The sequence below is a fragment of the Lonchura striata genome, chromosome 19 (assembly GCF_050655825.1).
Source record: "Lonchura striata isolate lonStrDom1 chromosome 19, ASM5065582v1, whole genome shotgun sequence".
Lineage (NCBI taxonomy): Eukaryota > Metazoa > Chordata > Aves > Passeriformes > Estrildidae > Lonchura > Lonchura striata.
The window spans coordinates 5499734-5524650 of NC_140721.1; the positions used below are offsets into that span (position 1 = coordinate 5499734).

At 48.8% G+C, this 24917-nt stretch overlaps 1 protein-coding gene across 3 annotated transcripts in view; it reads right to left on the reverse strand.

Moving 5' to 3' along the window:
• Positions 1–24917, reverse strand: part of LRRC75A (leucine rich repeat containing 75A) — a 61111-nt gene that overhangs the window by 25437 nt on the left and 10757 nt on the right. For all 3 annotated transcript variants that reach the window (XM_031506444.3, XM_085557410.1, XM_085557411.1), the window contains exon 2: positions 12589–12717. In XM_031506444.3, the coding sequence (XP_031362304.2) occupies positions 12589–12717 (129 nt within the window). The remainder of the gene's footprint in view (positions 1–12588; positions 12718–24917) is intronic.

Here is a 24917-nt window from a genome sequence, read left to right on the forward strand (position 1 = left end):
ATGGGAGCAGGCAGAGGTTGGGAGTTGGGATTTGTGTCCCACCAAACCTGCAGGGAGCCCTGACCCCGTGGCTGAGGCATCACCCAGCACCTTTCCCCACCCCTGGGCTCCTCCCTGGCTTTTCTGCAGGGCAGAGGGATTTCACCAGAAAAAAAATGCAGATAAATAGCCCTGGAGCCACTGCCTGCCCTCCCTGCATCACCCCATGGGCAAGATTTGGGTCCCCAAACTGGATTTCAGGGCTGCTCCAAAAGGAGAGAGCTCAGAGGAGGACACAAAGCCTGGTGATAAAGATGTTACAGCAAATTAATTTGTTTTCATTTCAAAACGAATCCCTGCTCCTCCTCCAGCAGCAGAATCCCTGGGGATGGGCAGAGCCCTGGGGGCTGCACCGTGGAAAAGAGGCCAACCTGAATGATTAAAGAGCCCTGGTGAAGGATTCCTGCTGCAGCACAGCAGGGGAGTGACCCAAATTAGAACAATTAGCCATTGTCTGGGGGCTGTGAGGAAGCAACAGGATTGGTGTGCTTTTTTTTTTTTTCTTTTTTTTTTTTTTTTTTGGCGTTATTACACAGTTCCCACATTTCTGTCACTCACAATCAACCTTTAAAAAAAAAAAAGAAAAAAAAAAAAGTGCTGTCCTGCATATCTTAAAAATGAGAACTCCCTGGCCTTCCCGAATCCATTAAAATTGGGTTTTTTTCCCCACTCCTTTTTTAAGTTCCTTTAGAAGACTTTTCACACTTGCAGCATCCCTTTCTGAATGCTGCAGGATTTGCAGCTGTGAGGCATGAGCAGCTCTGCCCAGGCACAGACCACACTTATCCTGGGAACCCCATGCCCTGCCCAGGAAATATTTGCTGTGGGGATGCCTCAGCCAAGATTTTTGCTTTTCATGCAGTTCAGCAGACAATGAACCTTAAAACCTATTTCACACCTGAAAAATAAAGAGAATGAGAGATTTCCTTCCAAATCCTCCTCCTTGGGGTTTTTTGTCTTGGATGATCAGCTGGACAACAGGATAATAGTTTGGATTATTAAGCAAAAAACCTCAAGCGGTTGAAAGACAAAAGAAAATGTTCACAATGATAAATGGAATTATTATCCAGTTAAACAAAGGCATAAAACAGTGAGACATGCCCTGGAAAGCCCCAGGGGAGAAAATCCTCAATGGCTTTAATGTGTATCCAGTCAGTTATCCCAAATTAGCAGGAGGCAAAGAGAGCAAATCCCCAGGGACTGGAGTTGGGATTTGGAAAGGATGAGAGCAAAACACAGAGGAAACGTGGAAATGGCCCCATGTGTGAGGGATTCACACCCTGGGAGATCCCAGAGGAGGGAATGGAGACCCCCAAACACTCCTGGGACCCCTTGTTCCCAGGGAATCAGGGAGGGAAAACCGTGCCCAGCACCCCCAGTGCACAGAGGATGAACCCCACAAACCCAGCACAGAGCTCTGCCCACCCCAAACCTGCAGCTGCAGCCCCAAAATGGTTTTTCCTGCTCCCCCCCGGCGTTTAATGGGATCCGAATTTACAACTCTTCCCTTTTGATGTTGTCACGAGGGGCTGAAGTCATCTAATGATTTTCTGCTTTGCCTTTTCCCTTCCCTTTCTTCTTCTTTTTGTCCCTCCCCGCTTTCAGAGCCTGGGCTTGAGCTCAGCCTATTGTTGCTTGCAGACATCTGTGCTGCAGCCAGTCCCACATTGCCCTTTGGAAGTCCTAATGGAGTTTTCTCCAGCAAATCCTGTGAGATCAGGAGGCAGGAAAAGATTGAAATCCACCATTCCCCCCCAAAAACATCCCAAGAACCAGGAGGTGAACGCAGGGATTGGTGACTGCTCCTACCTACAACCCATCCAGGTGTGCAGGGGAGGATCCACCCCAAATCCCAAATCCTAAATCCCAAATCCTTCCTCCTGCACGGCCGAGTTCCTTGGGCAAGGCATGAAAAATCCCCCTGGGAAAGCTCTCCGGGGAGGTGCTTCCAAAGGGAAGCAGATGTTGGCATAGTGGAGTGATAGATCCCAAAAATAAATTCCAAATCAGGTGACAACGTGGCTTTAGGGCTGATCAATTTGAGCACCCCGTAGCTCACAGCAGAAAACCTTTTGAAAATAAATTATGTCTGGTTTAATTCAAATCAGAGGAGGAACTAAAACAATTTAATAAAGGCCATTTTAATAAGAATGAGGTTTTTTATTTTTGGTCATATTTTGCAATGATCACTGTGGAGCCACAGGGCTTACATGCATTCAGAGCCCAGCATCGAATCAAGATACTACATCACCTATTTCAGGTTTTCATCTCAAACTACCCCAAATATCAGGAAATCTTGGTAGTTTGTGGGAAATCCTTCTGAGAGAATGTTAAAAGATGCACAGAAACAGAAATAAAAGACATAAAAGCTGTACAGAAACAATGCAAACCCAGCAAACAGCTCCAGATGCTGTTTGCATAGGGAATGCTGTTCATAGCAGAAACCTCACTCTCCTCCTCCTGGTTTGCTTGGATAGAGGTTTTACCACCAAAAATACCCTCTTAAAGAAGGTAAAAGAGGAAAAAGTGGTTAAAATCTGACCAAAATTTCCTTTTTGGGAAGGTAAAAAAGGAAAAAAGAAGGTAAAAGAGGAAAAAGAGGTAAAATCTGAAGTAGCATAAAGAAAAAGGCCTTTTTTTTTCTTTTTTTTTTTTTTTAAGGAGGAGAAGAACCAATCTTCTATCAAGCAAAAATTAGACTTTGATAACACCCTGTTAGAAACCCCACTAAATTTGCCATCCAGCAGTAACCTTTTTGCACAGCAAAGGAGCATTTTGGAGATGCTGATTCTTCATCCATCCCACTGGAAAACCCTAAAACCACATCCAAGCAAATTCCAAACCCAGGTCTGCAAGTAAGGACCGCGCAACGAACCGAAAATGGTAAGAATAATTAAAGGTTGTAATTAGCTGCAGAGCAGGGTGAGAATACAGACCCTGAGCAGCACTTCTGGCCCTTCACCACCTTTTTGGAGCAGGCTGATGCTCTGGCAGCTGAAGGTGTCCTGGAGCAGATGGCAGGGGCTCCGTGCCAGGGCAAAAAAATGAATATTTTGTGGAGTCCTGCTTGACAGCAGCATAAAACTCAATGAGGGGGAAAGGCAGCAACTGGTGCAGAATGAGACTGGGCTCCAGTTGTGGGCAGGAGGAGTTTGCAGGGACAGCCAGGCTGTCACCTGAGGGGACCTGCCTGGCCCATCTCCAGGAGGTCCCATTAACCCTTGGCTTTCATCAAATGATCCCAACACCGAGTGTGCCACTTGTTTCAACTTCATAATGCAAAAAAAAACCACCCCAAAATCCTCTGATTCCAGGCAAATCCACCGGAGCTGGAAACCCCAGATGAGTGGGATTGTCACAGCTCCCACTCATGTCCTGGCTGCAGAGATGGGGTGGGTGCTCACCTCCCCCCAGCACCAGCCAGGGCCATTCCTGAGCTCTCAGGAGAGGATTTGCTCCTGTTCAACTCAAATTCCAACTCTGGGTGCTCCCTTAGGACAACCACAGAGCACCAAGGACTCTGCAATTAAACCCTAAATTAGCCCAAATTAGGCGCTGATGAAGCTGCAGCAGTGGCAGGACACTGAAAGGCAAAATCTGTAGAAACAAAGGGAAGGAATGGAACCCAATTTTGCACATTTCCCCCCCCCCCCCCCCCCCGATCTGCTTTGCTGAAAGGCCAAAGTGCAAAGCCTCAGCCTCGCTGTTGACACACCAAAATGAAAAGCAATGTACAATAGGGCTTATCAAGAGAGGCAGAAGCAGGAGATGAAGGGGATTGCAGCAGCTCAGGAAGCTGTTCCAAAGGATCCTGGAGTAATATTGCACTTGGACTTCAGAGAAGCAATTAGAGAAGGCAATAAAATCTGAGGTGATAGATGGCCCTGAGGGAAACATGGAAGATAAAACTGAAAAAAAAAAAAAAAAAAAAAATCAAATTCTTCCCTGAGAGCTGCTGGAGGGTACCCAGCTCAGCTTCCAGAGAAAAGGAGGAATGGGAGCAGTGTGGGGAATGGCAGGGAGGTGTTTGCTGCATTTCCCTGCTCTGTGAGGCCCTAAAAACCTGCCTAAAAACCTGAGGTGTGCCAGGAGGCCTTGGAGCATCCCCACTCCTGATAAATTGGACCCACTTGAGTGCTACGAACAGAGCCATGGTGGGAAGGCCACTTGGATGCCACTGGAAAGGTCACTGGAGCAGCAAAATTTTAATGCTAAATCCATCTGTATCCTACTGATAGAGCTGCCATGAAACAAAGGGAGCAGCCAAAAATCCAGGAGGGATTACTCTGGATTTACTCATTACTCTGGAAATACCTCAGCAAACAACAGGTTAATCCTTGCAGCTGGTGCACAACAGAAAAAGAGGAGAACACCCAGGTGCTGCTGCTGGAAGCAGAGTGCTCAGGGGATGATGGCACTCTCAGGAAAGGGAATGAAATCTTGATTTAAATGAGGATTAATTGGGCATTGCTATGTGCTTCATGCCATCCCATTTGCTTTTCTTGTTTCACTTTGTATCAGGTTTGTTTTATTTTTGAAATTTCATTTTTTTCTGTTTCTCTTCTGTCTCTCTGTTTACCTTTTTTCCCTGATTTTAGGGAATTCCACGGGAATAGTTTTAGCAAGTTTTGGTCCTTTTCACTGCACCTCATTTCCTCTCAGTGTATTTGGTTGCAGTCACTCCGTTTCACATTTTTCTGTTTTTTCCATTTCATTTTCACTTGATCCTATCTCCTTTCCAGAGGGGTTTGTTCCACTCTGTCCTGATTTCAAGATTTCATTCCCTTTCCTGAAAGATGGCACTGCCTTCCCTCTCAACACGCACAGGAAAGATGAAATTCAGAGGAAAATTGGCATTTCTTAGGGAAAACCCCCCTTGGAACCGCAGGTCTCATCCCAGCAGGCACCACTCACCCTCCCCTGTCCCCGCTCTGCTTCCAGGATGCAGATGTGGATTTTTGGGTTATTTCTGTCCCAAACTGAGCACATCACAAGCGCCTTTCCCAGCCCGGAGCAGCTGGGATCCCACGGGAAGCAGAGCCCGTGGCTGCAGGAGTGTCCCCGGGATATTTTTGTCATTCCCTGGCGGTTCTCAGCCCTGGGAGCCTGGGGAGGGGTGGCAGGACCCCCTCACATCCCATCCCTGCTGGGAATCCCAGGAAAAGGGCTCAGGGCTCAGCTCCGGCTCAACAACCACCTCTGCTCTGCAGGCACAGCACAACTGGGGATTTCCCGAATTTTTTCAAGGGACAAAGAGGTGAGGAAGCAGCAGCCGAGGGTATCCAGGCTCTCCCAGCAGCAGCTCCGGGATGCAGCGTGGTCCCTTCCAAGTGCTCCAAGCAGAGGTGAGAACACGGATGCTGTGCTGGGGCTGTCCCGGCAGGATGCGTGGCAAGGGGAAAAAGGAAAGTGATAGAGGAATCAGAAGGATTTAGCAAATGACCCAACGACTGCGAAGCTCTTTGAAGATGGGAAGGGTGGGATAAAGCTCTTAGAAATCCCAAATAGCCCAAACTGGGAGATAATCACTCGCTGGGCTTTGGCCAGGATTCCCAGTCCCTGCCATCGAGGAAGAGCCATCACTGGGAAGCCTCCTGGCACCTTCCCTATTTACAAAACCCCTTTGCTTTTATTTATTTTATTTTATTTTATTATTTTATTTTATTTTTGTTCCCCCTCTAATAGAGACAGATGCCTCCCCTCTGGAAGGAGCCATCACCTGGTGCTTCCCAGGGAAAGGAGGGCACCTTCTTCCCCTGGGGTGAACCACAGGGGGTTCAGAAGACCCACAATGTCCTGAGCCACCCCAAATCCAGATTTGGGGAGCATCTCTGCCCTGTGGAACACCCAAACCAAAGGATGCAGCCAAGGCAAGCTTGGAGCTCAGCAGCAAAGGGACAAACTTCTTGCTCCAAAAAACAACCTGGCAATGCAGCTGGGATGCTGCAGACAGGCTAAAATGCCAGGAACTCCTCAAATTCCAGGATTAGCCCTAGAAACAGGAGTGCTTCCAAGCCCCAGAGGTGTTTTGAGTGCACAGCCCTTCCCAAATCCAGGCACTGCTTCTCCCTGCTGTGAAATGCTGAGTGAGCTTTCATTCCTCATTCAGGAAAGGGCTGCTGGAAGTCCCAGAGGTTTATCCTCAGTGCCTTCAGCTCATCCTGCAAAGTCCAGCACCTCTGAACCCCCCTGCAAACCCTGACTGGGGTACCCAGCAAAGGAGCTGAAATTTGGGGGATTTTTGGATTTTTCTTCAAGCCCGCAGCACGGGGCAAAGGCAGGATTTGGGGCAGAGCCTCTGGACATGGCACCAGCTCCATCCCTGCCCCAGATGCTGCAGGAGAACAGCAGAATCACACTGTGCCCCGGGCACTGCCAGCCTTCAGGGGTCAGAGCTGCAACACGGGCTGGTTGCAGCCCCAAAACTGCTCAGATTGGGTCGTAATATTTGTTAAAACTTCTCTCACCCCCCCCCAGGCAGGTGGTGAGCATGCCTGAACCAGTTCAGATGTGGCCACAATCAATTCCTCACCCATCAGCAGAGGTTTATCAACAGAGAGGAAACCTCTCCTTATGACAGCCCTCAAAGTTTCCTTATTGAACCACTCATTTGTGCAAACCCACATTTCCAGCAGAACATCTTCCTGCTTGGCACTCACACAGCTGTGAGCTGGGCTGGAAATGGATCTCAAAACCCCCAGCCAAGTGCCAGCTCCCCCCTCCAGCCATCCCCCAGGCCAGGTCCCCACTGCTGTCCTCAGGTGAACAAATCACCCTGCTGCCAGGGGCAGGGAATCCATACCCTCCTTTCCTCTGAGGGAAATGATATTCTGATTAAAACCCAAATGAGCTGAACTGAAACCTGCCAATTACCAGCAGAAAACGTGGTGTAAAATGTGTTGTCACTGTTTAATGAGGTGGCTGGTTCTTCATCTGCCACTTCCCCTGGGGACACTCTGGGAGCCTGTGGGTGAAGAAGTCCTGAGGAAAGACTGAAAGTTAAATTGGAGAACTACAGCCTCACCCACAGGTAACTGAAATATCTTTCCCAGCTCCTGGTTCATTTTTTAATCCTCTTTTTAACCTTTTAATCATCCAACCCTTGTGATGATGCCCATCACCCACAGCTGGTGTCACCAAGATGGGAAGAAAGAGAAGAGGAGCACATCCCTTGCTGCATGATGTGGCACCTGACATTTGGGAGGCACTGCAAAAATTCATCTCCAGGATGATAAAAATCCATCCTGTGGCATTTCCAGGGCTTTGCAGATGGTTGGGAAAGGTTGTGCTGTTATCATGGGAGCTGAGCAAAAAGGGGGGCCTGGCAATTCTGCCAGCTGGCTTTGAGATTTTGGGCTTAAGCAACCCAAAAAAAGGATCAGAAAGATGAAAACTTTGATAAAAGTCACCTTGACCACGCTGGGCTGGTTAATGGTTGGACTTGATGATGTGAAATCTCTTCCAGCCTAAATGATTTTATGATCAGAGTGTGATTAACTGATCACATTTCCAGTTTCATGTGGAAATGGGGAGCACATTCCTCAGGCTGGGAGGGACAAGGATCCAGGGACTTCCTTGCACCCCACAGGGCTTGGAAAAAGGAGGATCAGGCAGGGCTCAGGTCTTATTTCACATAAAAACCCAGTAAATTCACAGGAGTGGCACCATCACAGCCCATCCAAACCTTGCCATTATTCCCTTTCAGATTTCATGCTTAAAACCCCTGCAAAGTGTAATTTCCTCCCATTTCCCGGGCACTCAGCTCAGCTTCAGCTCTCACACAAAAGGAGGAACATCTCTCTTTCTGCAGAGCAAATAGCAGGATATCAAGTCAGCAAAGAACCAGAGCTGCCCTCAGTGGGGTCTGAGCTTTCCAGATTTTTCCTTCTTCAGGACATCTTCAAGTATTGCAGATGTCATAAATACCCACAAAGAGAGATCTTCACACTTGAAGCAAGACCAGCCAAAAAAAAAAAAAAAAAAAAAACCAACAAAAAAAACCCCCACAAAGAGTCATTAATACAGAATTAAGCTGAATCCTCATCATCCCCTCCACTTTTATATAATATTTTGGGGGTTTAGAGGGGTTTTGTTCACAGATCAGCTCCTTTAATGATGTTTCTTAAAGCAGAAAACAAATAATACTCAGTGTTCTCATAGCACTTTGGAATCTGGGAGCTCCGTGGGATTTTCCTTGCACACCTCAGAGCAAAAGGGGAAGGTAAAAATCTCACTGGGCTTGATGAGATCACCCTGAGCTGGAATGTCCCTCACTGTGTCACCACTTCATACCTCTCATTTCATCTCAGAAGGCTGAAAACCAAATTTGATGTCAGGAACTTGGAATGATAATTTGAATTCCAGCTCAAATAATAACACATGTGGCAGAGGAGCTGGATATGGGGTATTTATTTGGGGTGAAGGCCCTGAGCTGGTGGTCATGGTGCCCTGATTATCTTCATCCTGCACAAGCTGAGGTTATTAATACTCTTTTAGCCACGTGGCACAGCACAGAGGGATGGTAAATAACAAGAAAAATGCTCATTTTAGCCCTGACAGAAATAACACATTTTCAAAATGCAGGGCATAAAACCCTCAATATCATTTGTAAATTAAATCCTTACCCCACAAGGCTGAAGGAGGGTTAGAAATAAATTATTCCATCCAGGTCACAACAACCACTTTTCCTCTCCATGTTTTCTTGTTTTCATGGGTGACAATTCATGGAATCAAACCCATGCTGCAAACCTGATCAGTTTAGAGCTCAGGCAGGAAAATATATCAAAGCCAGGGATGTGGCCACACAGAAATTGCTCAAATAACAAGAAAACAGATCTTCCATCCACCCAGGGCAAAATCCACTTTGCTTCCACTCTCCAGCTGCTTAGAAGAGCTTTAAAAACTCTCCTTGTCCCCATTTATCTTGAATTTTAGTGGGGAAGATGAGGATGATGTTCCCTGTTGCACGCAAGAGGCGATTATCTCAATCCCAAATTGAGATATTTGCCCAAATCCACTCCCCTGTGTTTGAGCAGGATCACATCTCCCACCTGAGGCTTGGGAGGAGGAGAATGGCCTGGCAAAGCTGGATTTTGGGATGGGGCTTTGCTGAGCTGTTCTGCCAAAAAGCAGCAGGATGAGGGGTCAGCAAAGCCAAAATCTCACTCTGGGCAGCCTTCAGGGCTTGGAGGAGCTTCCAGGTACATCCCAGGGGTTGCAGTGGAACAGCAGGAGGGCTCAAAGCCCAGACCAGCCTTGCCCAAGGCTCCGCTTCCCCCTTTCCCCCAGTGCTTATCCCAAATCCAACAAGTCCTCAAGCTGGAGGGAAGCCTGACTCACTCCCTATCACAGCCATCAGTCATCCACACACGTGGCTTTGGTGTGTGGAAAAAAAAGGAATTGCTTTAATTTTCCAATAGTTCAGGGCCAGATATCCCTGCTGGCACGGAGAGCTGTGAATTTTTCACGGGGGCCCTTCGCTTCTTACTCAAAGTTTGTGTTTTCAGCTCCTTCTCGCTGCAAGCCGGAGCAGCTGCAGGGGATTTGGGGCTCCATCCCACAGCACATGGCTTTGCTGAGGTGTTCTGTCCCCTCTTCCTGGCAAGGGGACAGGCAGGCATCACCCCAAAGGCTGAGGGCAGCACCCACAGATTCCCGGCGCTGGGTTTTGGGAAGTGGCTTTGGAGCTGAGCTGCTCTCCAAGGAACCTTTTCCACCAGGCAGGGAGATAAAAGACTGGCCAAGAGTTGTTCAGATGTTTTTGATCCCTCTTTCCTTGCTGGAAAACTTCCTGCACAATCTGATTTTCCTGAACAGCAAATCTGCCCCTTCCGAGGCCTCAGGAACCCTAAAGGTGACAAGAGCTGCACTCCAGGACCTGGGTTTCCTTGAACAGCATTAAACACATCTGTAATGGGACAAAACCAAACCCTTGACTTCCAAATGATCTGGAAAGGAGTTTTCCCTTGGCTCCTTTCACACCCCAACCCACAGGCCAGGCTGGGACCTCAGCAGGGGCTGGGAGCAGCCATCCAGCCATGCACCAGTGCCTGGACACCCACACAAAACTCACCCAAACATTTCCACCTCCCAGATTCCTCCTTCACAGCACTCCAGCCTCCTCCAGCACAAGTTCCAGCTTTTGGTTTGGATTTGCTGGCTGGAATCAGCATCCCCTGAGCTCCACAGCCATGCTGGGGAGCCCAGGCCAATTTTTCCTGGCCATACACACTCAGGCTGTGTTTACCCAGGGCTTGGAAAAATGATTCAACTTTTATTTTAGCTCAGAGGAGAGACCAAGGGCTCACCTTTAAGCTAAGGGTGGTATAAATAGAAGCTGAGTGAAAAAAAGCAATGTACAGAGTCGGGAAAGCCTCGCCAGGAGGGAGGAGGGAAGCAGGACCCCATAACCCTGAGCAGGGACATATTTAAAAAAGAAGGTTAACAAGGACCAGGGTCCAGATCAGCTCCATCCACCTCTGGATGGATAAGGACAAACTCCCAGCTGCCTCAGCTTATATATTTATGTATATTCATGCCACAGGATGCAGAGCAAAAGCCAAAACTGCAGCACTCCTGGCCCTGAGTGTTCTGCTCTCACACATTGTGCCAAGCCTCTGTCAAAGTGAAGTAAGTCTGGGGGAAGAGAGGGCTGGGAGCTGGAAAATAACCCTGGTGACTAAAGCATGCAACTTTCTGGGGACTTGCAGAACATCAGGATCTCAGGAAACCACCATGAAACACTGGGATGAAGTTACTTTCCACTCAGCTGGCAAAAACAGAAAAAGGGTTTAAAGCACAGCCAGTGGCACCCAAACCTGAGCAAGGCAAAGCCACCAACGAGGAGCTGCAGCACAGCCCTGCTGCTGCTGGAGTTGTTTTCTGTCACCTGCACAACCCCTGCTTCCCTCTCCAAGGCAGCATCCATCCATCCATCCATCCATCCATCCATCCATCCATCCATCCATCCATCCATCCATCCATCCATCCATCATCCATCCATCCATCCATCCCTTCCTCCATCCCTGGTGTGGTGCTTTGAGCTGTGCAAAGGATGTGCAGAGCACCAAGGGCATCCAAAAATCATCTCCTGCAGAGTAAGAGCCTCACTGCTGCACAGGCTGATTCATTTGGGGTTTTGCCACCACGGAATCTCAGAACTGTCAGGCTGGAAGACCCAAATTTCATCCCAGCACAGGGCACAGGGTTGTGCCCAGGCAGCTCTGGGATCTCTCCAGTGAAGGGAGGCTCCACAGCCCCTCTGGACAATCAATTCCAGCTCTCACCTGCACTGGGAAGAAATCTTTCCTCATTTTCAGGTGGAGCTTCCAGGGTATCAGTTCCTGCCAGTTCCTCTTGTCCCACTGCTGGGTCCCTGCACACAGGGACAGCCAGGGATGAGGGCTCAGCATCTCCTCTCCAGGCTGAGCAGCCCCAGCTCTCTCAGCCTTTCCTTGTCAGAGATGCTCCAGTCCCTTCATCCCCTTCATCCCCCTGCTCTGGCCCCACTCCAGGAGCTCTCTGTGCCCTGAGGAGCACAGAACTGGACACAGCTGTCCAGATGTGCTTCACAGGCCTGAGCAGAGGAGTGAGGACTTTACCCTGCTTACCCTGGCACTGCCTCCTCCACAGCCTTTGGTGCCAAAAGAAACCTGCAGGGGCCAAGGGAGAGCAGGAGCTCCAGGCTCAGGAGTGGCCTCGGGGGGGTTTTATGGGGAATACAGAGCTCTCCTGCCATGGCTCACCCTCAGGAGGAGAAACCAGCTTGGTCACAGGGCTCTGGAAAAGGACAACCTCAGCAGGGGAACGGGGCCTCTCCGCCTGGAAACGCGCCCGGCACGAGAGCAGCTTCCTCCACTTTCCCAGCTCGGGGGGGAGGAGGAAGGAAAGGATCAGGATCTTATTCTCCACAGGCAAAAAGATCCATGGATATCCCTGCACAGTACAGCTCCATCTCCATCTCACGCTGTAGGACATGGGACAGCCACCCTTGGTCTCTGGAGGTGGACATTCGGGTCCCTGGTGTCCCCTCCACCCTTCCCAACACCTTTTACTGAGTGCAGAGTTTTATGGAACTTCAGAGTCAGACTCACACCACAGCACAGGCAGGCACAGCCCAAACAGCACCTCTGTGGCTTTGCCTCAAAACATGAAAGAAATCTGTGTTTCGAAAACAAAAAAAAGCAATTTCCCTCCTTTTCAAACAGTGGTGGAGGCAATAACTGAGTAAAACATCCCCAAGAAGCAGCAGTGAATGTCTCCATCCCTTCACACACTCGCACAGGAAATTAAAGTCCTGTTATTAGCAGCAAATACAGGAGAGTGATGCCTGCAGCTCCATCCACCCATGGAAGATTCCTTGCCACACACAACCCAAAAGGAGTGCCAACATTAACCAAGTATCACTTGTTCAGCTGGAAAACCTGATCCTCTTGGTCCAGAGCCACCCAGAACTGGGATGACTTTCCCCTGGCACTCAGGGAGAAGCTCCACATTCCCAGTTTCCCAAGGCAGCACAGCCCCAGAGCGTGAGGAGACCGTGGCACCTACTGGTTTGGGGCAGTGGATGTATCTTGCCAGGCTGATGATGAGGTCGTGGGTGATGGGATCCACCAGGTTTCGGAAGCTGGCGTAACGATAGAGGACATCATCCAGAGAGGTGGACTCCATCCCCAAATCCTGCAGGAAACAGGGCAAAGGAGCAAGGTTAGGGAGGATAGAAAAGGTTCTTAAAGTCAGCCCTCACTGGAGGAGGAGCCAAGGAGGAAATGATCCCCCTAAAATGAAAGGATCCAGTTTAGCTCCCACTAAAAATGTTGTTGGAGGGTTTTTGTTTTTCCTGCAGTGAAAAGGTGACAAAGGGAAGGAAGGGACACCTTGTGTCACCCTGAGGGAAGCTGCACTCCTGGCCTTCCCCTGCTCTGCAAAGAGGCTTTAGGGCTGCAGGATCAGCCTCATAAACCCACTGAGTTAATGACACCCTTGCAGCAGGATGAAATGCAAGATGACCCCGGGGAACTTCACACAGAAGTGCAACTGGAGAATCCATGCAGCACTGGAGCAGCTCTGGGGCTGCTGTGCACAGGGAGGGAGGAACGAGCCTGAAACTGCAGCACTGGGACCAGGAGGATGGATTGGAGAGAGGGAAGAGCAAAATGCTGGATTAGAGTGACTGGGAGGGAGTGGAAGGCTGGACAAGGTGGTGCCAGGAGCAGCTCAGGTGGAGCTGATCCTGCCCCAGGGTTGGGCCAGACCTCCTGAGGTCCCCTCCACGGCTGATTTCTATGGTTTGTATTTCTTAAACTGAATAATTTGAGGAATTTTAGCAGAGAACTCCCTGTATGGAATACATCAGTGCCTAGGGGTGAGGAGGGGAAGGGTTATACACAGTGTACTCCTTTCACCTCAAATATATTTGTGTGTATAATACCCAGACACTCTTTTTATTCCCTTTTGAACTTTTACTTCCCATGGAGCTGGTGGCACCCAGCACAAAGAATTTCCTCCTGGCAAACACAAGCCAATAACACCTTGGCACCGTGCAATAAATTAAAGCATTGTCCTGAGCTCAGAGATCCTCCAGCCCCAAAAACCCCACGGGAAGGCACATTGCTTGTAGGTGTGGATGCTCTGTGATGTCAGACAGGTGGAAAATAAACATGCACACTTAAAAAAAAATTCATTTTGCCTTCAGACACAACAGCCCGAGGGAACTCACATAACAGCAGTTACAGCTCAGGCCACAAACGAGGTGACAAGTGTTTATCCCACTGGTTTCCTTGGTATTTTTAGGATCGACCCTGCAGCACTGCCTGACTTAATACCAACTCCTTGACTGCAAAGAGGTTATTTAGTAAAAAAAGAGCCGAGGCAGTTAAAAAACACACGTGTGAGGCTGCCCAGTTGGGAAAATCAAGTGGCCAAACTGATTTCTGGTCTGTCTCATGCCTTCTGACTAATTACTATTTACAAATCATACTGATTATATTATATAATGCAAATTATATATATTATACAAATTACTATTTACAAATTTATACAAATTATTGTTTTTGTACTTAAAAAAATAAAGAATCTCAACATGGAGAGAGCTTGGGCTCCTTTGCAAGAGGAAGAAGAAATAGAACTTGTGGATGGAGGTGCTCAAAGGAAACTCCCACTCTTCCAGGGAGAAGGACCAAACAGCAGTGTGGAAGTCACCTTCCCAGTTTGGTGAAGCTCAGCATCAGGATTAAGAAAACATCAGATAAAAGCTGGATTTGGTCCATGATCTATGGCAAACACCAGCACTACCAGAGAGTCAGTCTGGGGGACTTGGGACAACTCACTGGGACCTCTCAGGATAAAAACCAGGCTCAGCATCTTGCCCCTTCAAGCATCTCCAAACTCTTCACCATTTTCTCTTCAGCTAAAATTAAAATGTCCAGCTCATAAATCAGAGAATTTCTCCTCCTCTCTCCTGGGAGAACTTTACATTTTCCACATGGAGCGTTCCCTCCTCCCTCCTGGCACTCACATTTTTTATGCACAGATGTCTTTCTCAGCTGCTCCCCAGACCTCTCTGCCACACCAGCATTGTCTCTTTTCCACCACACACAATATTTTAAAGTCTCTGAAGGCTGAAACTTGTTCCAGGCCAAGTGATGAGCTCATCTGCAATTTAATAGCTTAACACCAGTTCATGCTGTCAGCAGCAAATCACCCATCACTGGCTTTGCAGAAAACGCCCAGCATCTGGCTCCAGTCACTTTTTTTCAGCACGTTCCTTTTTCCCAGGGGATTTTACCTGGATGGCAAGTGCAGATTTCAAATAAATAAGGGTTTAAAGTGATGGGATTTATGAGCCAGGCATGGCTTTCTCAGGACAGATTTGAGGGGTTTTCAGGAGTGGATCCAAACCCCTGAATTCTGCTGGGGTGCTGTGTCCACGTGTGACAGGAAAATGGGAACATCTCTGCAGGAAGTGACAGGGAAAAGGGGAAATTTTCAAACAGAAATCACCTGTGACTTTTCTGCAGTTTATCCTATTTGTTTCCAGCCTTAGGAAGCTGAAAGTCAAACCATTGATCCATCCTTTTCCAATGGAAGGCAAACTTCCTTCCACCAACCAGCTGAGCCTCCATGGGAGAAGTGTTCTGCAAATCTAGCAGTGTAAAGCTATGAGTCTTAAAAAAGAAAAAACCACACACAAAAAAAAAATCCAACTACCTACCCTACTTTGAGGGGTGAATTTGAAATTTATATCCAAAAACCCAGCAGAAAAATGCAACGTGTTCCTCCAGCAGCCAGCAATAGAAATTCCCCAGCCACAGCCATGAAAGGTATAAAAAAACCCGATTATTTTTGAAAATAAAACCTCAAGCCCAGTGAGAGGCACAAGGATGCTGTGCCCAACCTGTTGTTTGCAGCAAAAACCACAAAACCAGCTCTTTTCCCCCCAAAACTCAGAGCTCACCCATCACTCTGCAGGCCAACATCACCCAAGCAAAACATCTGGGAGCTGCATCCCCAACTTATCTTTCCCTCATGCCAGGTAAAACAACAAATTCTTCCTTTCTGCTGTCCTAAACTGCAGCTCCCAGCCTTTGGAAGCTCCAAGTTGTGTTTCCACGAGTCCCAGCATCCCCCAAGCCACACAGAGCCATAACCAACCACAGCCAAGCCCGTTTTTGCTTATTAAACTATTTATCACTGCAAATTGAATTGTAATTAGGGGAAAATGCAGCAGGTCCCTGTGAGGAGTCATTGAGAAAGCAGCTTCTGCTGTTGTTGTTTTCACTCACACACGGAATTATTGCTGCCCAAATGAGGTTCCTGTGCAAAAAAAAAAAAAAACAACAAACAAAACTCATCACAGCTGCTCACAAATATCCCCAGAGATGCTGGTTTGGCCAGCACCTCTTCCAAAACTCCTTTATCTCCACTAAATTCAGGGCAGCATCCTGGATTTCCAAGCAGGGAGGTTGGCGTTGTAAACAAGAGTCAGGCACAAAGGAAGGATGGATTAATTCAGTGTTCCATCCATCATCTGCTCCAAGTTATCTGGGAAAAATGATTCCAGCAGGTGGGATTAGTGTGGGGAGGGAGGGCTGGGATGTGACTCAGCCCCGTGCTTCTCTGGATGTTGGACACATCCTGCTGCTCAACCCCTGTCCTGTGAGCAAAATCCAACCTACTCTTCCCCAAACCAGATTTTTAAGGCAGGAATCAATTTGTGGTTGAGAGAAGAGTAAAGCACCCCAAAGGTAATGATGTCACAACATATATTGGGACAAATCAGCCCTCAGCCACACAGAGATGATCAAATTGGCACTTTTGAGAGCAGGCAGCACACCTGGATGGGGCGTCCCAAAAATCGCCCTGGGAACCTCCACAGAAACCAGCAACTGCTGCTGCACGTTTCAAGTCCAACCCACCAGCCTGGAGTAAAATCAGCATTTAAATATGTGGAGTATTTTCTGTTTCACAGAGTTAATATCATTTTGGGAGCCACAAATGGCTCATTCAAGCACGGAGGGGGCACTGAGAGAAGGGAGTCGATGCTTCAGGGAAGGAGCAATATTTCCCTGGCAGACTGACTCAAATAATAAATGGTGGCAGCTTGAACTCCCTCCAGGAGGCTGGAATTGGAGGAACTTGGAGAGATGGATTAATGGGCAGAGATGTGATGCTGCCAGCCAGATAATAAACAACTGAAAACAGAGATTTTCAGAAAAATGCTCTTTTATTTCATACTGCCAGGCAAAGGCAATGACTCCAACTGGAATTTGGCCAGATCACAGTTAAGATTTCTTCAGGAGAGTGCCTGTGGGTGTTTAATGTCATCTGGCTGGGATGATGGATCCACTGGGATCCCAGGAAAAGCCTGGAAGCTCTCTTTGGGTAAGGTGACTCCAGGATTTGCTTTGAACAACTCCAACAATTCTGATCCACCACTGCCTTTAACCCAACTCTGCCTTGAGCTCACCAAATCTCATCCACTCATCCCTCCTAAAGCAGCAGGAGCTGCCCAAATCCTGATTTTCCACCCAAGCCTGGGGTTGGGGCTCCAGCTGGGGCTCCAGCCCCAAGCCAGGATCCTGCTGGCCATGCAGAGCCTGCAGCAGATGGCTCCTGGTGGGACTTGTCACTTATTGCTGCAGCTCCCAGATGGATGGGTGACAGCCCAGAGGTACAAGAGGCTCCTTAGAACCCTCCCAAGGAGAGTGACACCACGAAGTTTTCCTCCTGCAAAGGGAAGAGGCAGAAAAAGCTGCAGATCTAAGGAGGATTTGAGCAAAGCACAACTGAGGGGTCACTCTCCCACCCCCTCAGGTCCTGGGAGCCAGCTCCACCCAGAGCCCCACACATTCCTGGCTAAAACCCAAAGAAAAAGGTTCATGCATCAACCCTGCACAACACCCACCCTGTTAACCCCAGTCTGGCTGCTGGGATTCCCCTTCACAGCTCTGCAGTGAAGCAGTAAATGAAAATATAACCAATTTAATCCAATCTGCCTTTTCCATCCTCTTGTGTCTACCCAAAGAGCTTCCTGGAGCATCCCAGGTGCTGCCTGGAATATCCAAACCACAGGTCAGGAGCAGAACTTCATCAGTTTTCTCATCCCTTTTGCCCTGTGAGCAGTAGCTCCCAGGGCTGCAGAACTCCTGCCCCAGCATGGGGCTGATGCCCAGGATCAGCCTCAAACTCAACCACATTGTGCTGCCAGCTCCCAGCTGTAAAAAATATACTTATTTACACTTGCAAAAGCCTTCTAGATCTCTGCTGGGAAATGGACTTGGAGGACAGGCTACCTATTATCTCCTGTCAGGGAAGGAGCCAGAGCTGCCACCTAAGCTCAGTGTGCTGTCAGTTCATGTGAGGATGGTGATTCATCCTGCTCGGAGACAGCTGGGCTGACTCAGTCCCTGGATGAGCTTGTCTCTCTCATTTACCTGCCAAGAAAAGCCCCTCTAATTAGCTGATCCTAGACATTCAGTGTTGAGGCAAGTGGAGCAGGAAAATCCCCCTCGTGCTGCTCTCACCTTTGTTCCCAGCACAGCGAGCACGGAGCTCTGCGTGGTTTTCCTGCCCCATCTCCCAGCCAAAATCAGCCTCATCTGTTCTGCAGCTGATCAGCCATCCATATTAGTTAGATTTTTATTATTTGCTTCAGCACCCCTTGTTTTTTTTTAGAGGTAACCCGAGGCTCAGACAACTCTTGTCCTTGGGAGGTGACAGGAGATGCCTGATGGCCACCAAAGATTTTTATTTGTGTGTGCAGCTCTCCTACCCTGCCCTCACAAGCAGTAAATCCACCAACAACTCTAAAATAAGTATTTACAGGAACAAAAGAGAAAAGCAGAACTGGGATCCTTGCAGGAAAGGGGAAGAGATTCACAAGTAGAGGATGGCACTGTCGGAGGGGGAGGAATCACTTGCCCTCACACAGAAGGGATGTTCTCAGTGCTGCCTGGGCTTGCAGCAGGTGAACGGTTCCTGGGACAAGAGCAGCATTCCAATCACACAATTCCCTGCTTGGAATCACAGACCAGGCTCCCCACACCCCCTCCAGCTGGTGGGAGTTGTTGGATCAACACTGAGCCCACTTGGTGCAGCCTGCTCCTCATCTCAGCATTCCATGAGCCAGACTCCCCAGCTCTGCACATCCCTGCAAATATCTCTGCTGGGAAAAGAGTCCAAAAACCCTCACCCAGATGGCCCAGCCTCGGTGATGAATCAAACAGGCACCAAGGCTGGTGTTGCCTGTGCATCCTGCCACCCTCTGTCCTTCCCCAGTGACTCTGGTGTCACCACTCCCATTAAACCAAGGGACACGGGTCTCACAGGTGGTGAAGGCCCTCGAAGGAACAGATCCCAGCAAGGGAAGGAGCAGGGTTTGGCTGTGGAAAGCCCTGCATGGCAGAACAGATGCTCTGCAGCTGGGCCAGATGGTCCCCAGCTGCTGCCAGGGATTCTGCCTGGGACAGGACACCGGATCCTGCCAGAGCTGAGCTTTGGCTGATGGGATGGAGGATGCAGGAAAGCTCAGCCTGACCTGGCCCAGAGCAAATAAGACACTGGGAGTCCTCACCTCTCACTCCTCTAATCCAGGCACCTTCTCCAAATTACCCTCCCTGCACAATTAACACAACCCTGCATGAGCTGCCAGGCTCTGCCATTAATTCGAAACCAGGCTCTGCTCAGGAAGGAATCAGGATTTATTGTCTTGGCCCAGCAGTGGCCCCATGAGGGGCTTCAGGAGGAGGCCAGAATGGGTCTCCAGATGTACAACAGATTAAAAACCCTCTCTGAGCCCATCCTGACCTGCTGTTCCCAGGAGCAGGCAGAAACAGAAAGAATTGCAACTCTCGCTGAAACAACACATTTGCTTTTTTATCTACTCCAAAAATGTTGCTGTTGATGGCCCCCTTGCCCTCCTCAGCCAGCAGAGCTGCTGTAATCCAACAATAGAGAAAGAAAGCTGATGCTTTTGGGGGATTGATCAATGCAGCCAAAAATCCCGAGGTGGGGATTGCCCACAGCTATCCAGGGGTGTTGTTTTCAATCCCAGCCCTAGGAAACACTCCCACAGCATCCCCCAGAACCTGCAGCATCAATAATGATGTTCCTGCCTCACCTGGAAGCCTCCTGGACCCAGCAGAAATCAATCCACTCCTGCACACACAATGAGAGGCTGCAACCCAAGAGCTGCTGTCTGAAAGCTGCTCCCACTTCCAAGCCCCGAGCTGATTATTATTGCATTAGCCATGGAGGGATGCATTGTTAATGCTCAATGGATGCTAAACTCTGCTTCAAAAGGGTGGAATTTCGGGGTGGGAGGCTCTAGGAGTGTTTTGGCATCCTTTAATAGGTGCTGGAATAAAGCCTCAGATATTTCTGATACAGAAAATAAGCATCAGTGATTCCTCATCACAGCTCTCTCCCAGAGTTATTCAATGGAAGTAATTGAAGGCATCTTTGAGAGACACAAATATTCAATTAACTCTCCAAACTGGCTGCTGTGGAATAATGCAAGCATGACAAAAAGATAATTTAAGTGAACAAATTGCAGCTGACTGCCATAAAATCATGCCAAACCTTTTTTTTTCTTTTTTTTTTTCTTTTTTTTTTTTTCCTCCTGGGGGTTAATTTACACCATTGCAGGAGCCTGGGTGGGAGGAGCACAGGAAAAAAATGGGTTTGGATCAATAGCAATACCTGCACATACCAAAATCCAGGCACATCCCTGGGTTTTTACCAGCAAAGAGAGTGGAATTACTCAGCACAAGAATCTGGCTGAGTGTCACTGCAGGAATTAGGAGATTTTGTGAAGTAAAGATTCAGAAGGGACAAGATACAGAGAGATTTTAGCACAAAGCAAAAGAGGAGGAAGTTGGATTGAACAAAACATTGAAATAAAAGCTCCCTGACCCTTTTTTGCATTAAAATTTATCCTCAGGAACAGCCTATTCCATGAAACCACTTAGTATCTTCCCAACTGTTAAAAGGGAATTCCAGCAAAGGAAAAAAACCAACCCAATCCCACAGCATCAACCTCATTTTCTGAATTAAGACAAAGCAACAGGAGTGGAATAAAATTAAAGGTTTCCCCAAGGAAGCCAGCATCACCCAAGTAATTAATATGGGTAGCATGAATTGCAATTCTTTCATTTGCAAATCCAGCATCCCCAGTTAATCTTAAGCATGGACAAAGTCCATTAATAAAGCAGATTCCTGTAATGGGATTTAAAGCAACGTCAAATCAATAAATAAAATTTAAAAAAAAACAAACTTGTGTGGTTAAATAATCTACACTTTGCATAATATCATCAGTGCTGTGATGCTGGGTGGTCATGTGGAGACAAATTCCAGAGCAATCCCAGCAGAAATACCCAGCAAGAAAACCAGATTGAGGTGGGAAAACCTTCCTGCTCAGGGGTGAAATCCATGAGCCAAGGGAAAATCTTCCTCACACTCAAAACCCTCCTGAGCAGCCCCACACAGAGCTGGGAGCTCCCCAGGCAGCTTTTCAAAGAGTGAGGGGGGCTGATTTCCCTTAAAATCCTTTTTCAACCCCTCTGGTCTCACCCTGGGTGTCTCCTCTCCAGGATGTGCCAGTTGTGGAATTCAGCAGGACCTGGCAGGACCTTTCCTGTGCCCTGCACTGCCAGCTCAGGTGCATTTACTGACAAACACAGACCCCAACTCGTCCTGTTTCACCAAACCACTGCCTTTTGGGGCACCTCGGATGCCTCACAGCTCCCTGCAGAGTGTCCCCCTGGACAAAAGGAGAAACTGAGTCACAGAAAGTTAAACCCACACCCCCAAACTGGCACTGCTGCCCTCAGCATCCCCATTGGCAAAGCCTTTCAGCTGGGAGGCCACGGCTCTGCTCTCCTTCTCCTCTGGGATATCTCCTCTCAGGCTTGCCAAGTCAGAAAACCACTTAAATACCTGATTAACTACAAGCACATGTTTAAATCCCAACAGAGCCAGAGGGGCTGGATTAGCAGAGTGCTTTGTACAGGTTTTTGTTAAGCAGAATTTCTTCCCTCCACCCTGTTCCCTTCCCAGGGAAGGACTGGGACACCCCAGAGTGAGATGCAGCTCAAGTGAGCAGTGGGAGAAGCATTTTGCACAAAATCAGGGAATGAGATCCCAGGGGACACAGGCTGGGCTGATGGAGAGTGCTCTGCCCTCCAGAGCCAGCAAACATTTCCAGTAAGTGCCACTAAAATTCTCTTTATTTCACCACACAGCAGGCTCCAGAAAGGCCAGAGGGTGGTGGCTGCTGGTCCTGAGCCCCAGAGATGTGACAGATTAACCCAAAGCTGGCCCGAGAGCTTGGCTGGGAAGGGAAATCCTCCCCAGGTTTCACTGGGGGTGCTGAACAAACACAGGTAATAAACAGCTTTTCTGCTGTGCCCTGTTTGTGGGGTCTGGGTCCCCCGTGAGGGAAAGGGCTGCTCACTGCACCCCCAAACCCACAGGACCCCCACAGCAGGCAAGGAGAAGCAGGGACATCCCTCCTGCTGGGACAGGCACCATCACATCCTGTTTTCAGCAATAAAAGGTGCCAACCACCCCCTCGCCTCGTTAAAATCCAAATACTTCTGCTTTGTTTGATAGCCAGGGCCATTAAATTGCTGCTGTTGATAATCCATTTCTCAGTGGAGATGCCAGGAGACACAAAGCACACCTTGGCCCAGGGAGCTTCTGCCAGGGACATGGAGCCTGTGATGGATCTGTGGCCCCAGGGAGGAGAAGGAGCCACCAGCTGGGTGATGGAAACCACGCCTGGAGCTCCCTTTGCAGGATCCATGGCAGAGCTGAGTCCCAGCTGCTGTGCAGAGCTCAGGGCAGGATCAGGAGCTCCCTTCTACCTGGGGCTCCTACCCAGCCCTGACTGTCGGGGTGAGGACCAAAAGACAGCCAGGAACAAGGCAGGGAGAAGCTCCAGAGCAGGAATATCAGCAAAGCATCCATGTCTGCACGCCCTGGGATATCCCCTTCATTCCCTACAATGTGACACCAGCCCAGCAAGTGTCCCCAGGGAGAAGCCTGGAATGCCATGGGTAACAGAGCACCCTGCTAATCCCTCCTGCTTCCCCAGGGATGGCTGAGCCTTCCTGGGAACACTCAGCTGGATCCCGCAGAACGCTGTGGCCACAGGATATTCCCACAGGTGCCAGAACAAAGTCTGTGGCTTGCAGCTCCTGCTCCCCATTCTGGCATTGCAAGCACAGAACATTGATTTTCCAACTCCAAAATAGCCAGATATTTTTTACACCAGCAGCTCATCCTGAAGTTAGCAGGGGAATAAGAGCCCCAGCAACTTTCAGGACACAGCACCAAATCCTTAATCTCGTTTCTCAGCTACAACCACGGGGCTGAATAATCCCTGAAACCTGATGTAGGATGATGAGCTGAGCAAGAGGAAAGCCAGGATGAGCTCATTGTGCTGAGCCTCCCCTTCCCTGCTCCAGTCCCAGCGAGACATCCACAACCCCGGGCTGGAATTCCTCAAACAGCCACGAGCAGCTGATTTCAATATCATTAAAACATGACTAATACAGACTTTGAGCTGGTTCTAAAGTGGAGGAGGCACTGGTGGGTGGTGAATCAGACACCTCCAGCCTCACACACACGAGATGTGGGTGAGCCACGGGGTGGCTTTTAGCACACAGTGACACCAAACCCGCCTTGGGACCTTCTTCCCCATGCCAAGAAATGCCAGAAATTCATGGCTGGAAGAAAGATTCCATTTTGCAAGGCATGAAACAGGAAGAAAAAAAACCTTGGTTTTCTCTGAAGTCCCACAGGCTTGTCTAAAATCACCAGTGACAAGTAAATAGGTTGGAAAAACCTCCCTCTGAGAGCCAGGCTGACTCAATCTGCGTTATCTTTTCCCTTTTTACTTTATCTTCCCTGATGTGCCTGCTCAGGAAGAGATAAGGAGCAGCTGCTCCGAGCCCCCACTCGTGGCCCTGCCACTTCTGTGCACTTCACTCCTGTTCTTGGGAATTCTCTGCTTCCCTTCCCCTTTGCCAGAGGGATGCTCAGCCCTTCTGCTCCATTTTCTCTGAAAAATGAGGAGCAGAGAAGCTTTTTCCTGGTAAAGAATCCTGGAATTATTTAGGGTGGAAAAGCTCAAGTCTGACCACAAACCCACCACCAAACCATGATTCCAGCATTTCTCTGGTGGGACAGCCAGATCCTGCTGGATCTGAGATGGGTCAGTCACAGCTGGAACATCCGTGGGAGCTTGGTCAGCACGGGGTCCCACCAGGATTTTTGCAAAATGTCATTCCCATCCTCCTACAATCAATGGAATGATCTCAGCCTGTGGGAATGGCACTGTATTCCTGCCTTTGGGAATATTCCAGGCTCCTATATTTTTGCCCTCTTCCAAAGGGAGGGCACACAAGCAAACACGAGTCCTCGTGGAAAATAAAGTTGATTTATGCGATGCGGCAACACTAAAAGGTCTTTTTTTTTCAAAAAAGATATTTCAGCAAAAGAGTTTAGCTGATTTATTTTCTTTCAGGAAGGGAGTTTGCCTGATTTATTTTTTTTGTGTTGGTGGAGAACAGCAGCTGATGGACAAGAGATGAAAGCACCCCAAGCAGATTCCTCACCACGTTTCAGGGAGTTTATCTCATCCGAAAACTGCTTTACATCTAAAAAGGATGGAGAAGTTTATCACAGCCAAAACTTGAACTGGTGTAAGGCTGACTCTGTCACTGCATCGTGCCAGATTCTCCATCCTCCTCCTCTGGACACCAAAGGGGTCTGAAGGAAACCAGAGGGAAAATGAAGCTGTGCACGGAGAGCTCAGGAGAAGCACCAAAACTGCTCCTGGTTTACAGTTCAGCCTTTCCACTGAATGACCAGTGCCATGGACTGGAAAGTCAGCTTTGGGACGTTTTTCCCCTGCCAAGAAATGCCAGGAATTCCTGCCTGGAAGTGGTACAGCACCAGCAGCTGGTCCCCACGTGGGAGCAGGGCCGTGCTGGATGCTGCACACCCACGGCCCCTGTTGTTTACAAGGCACCCAGGGCCTTTACAGGGATGCACACATCCTAAAATCCAGGAAAACCTGGAGTCCTGGCAGCTCTTGGGCTTGTCGCCACCTTTGCTCTAAAGCAGCAAGGCAAGAGAGAAGAATGCCATGGAAAAGACTGGATTTCTATACTGAAAAAGGAGATGTGGGAGAGCACATGTTGTGCACATCCACCTGAGACACGTTGCCCCTTCCCAAATCCACAAATCTGTGCAAAGATTAGTTTGGGTTGGAAGGGGACGTTAAAATTCATCTCATTCCCACTCCTCTGCCATGGGCAGGAAGACTTTGCACAGACCAGGGAGCTCCAGCCTGGCCTTGGACACTTCCAGGG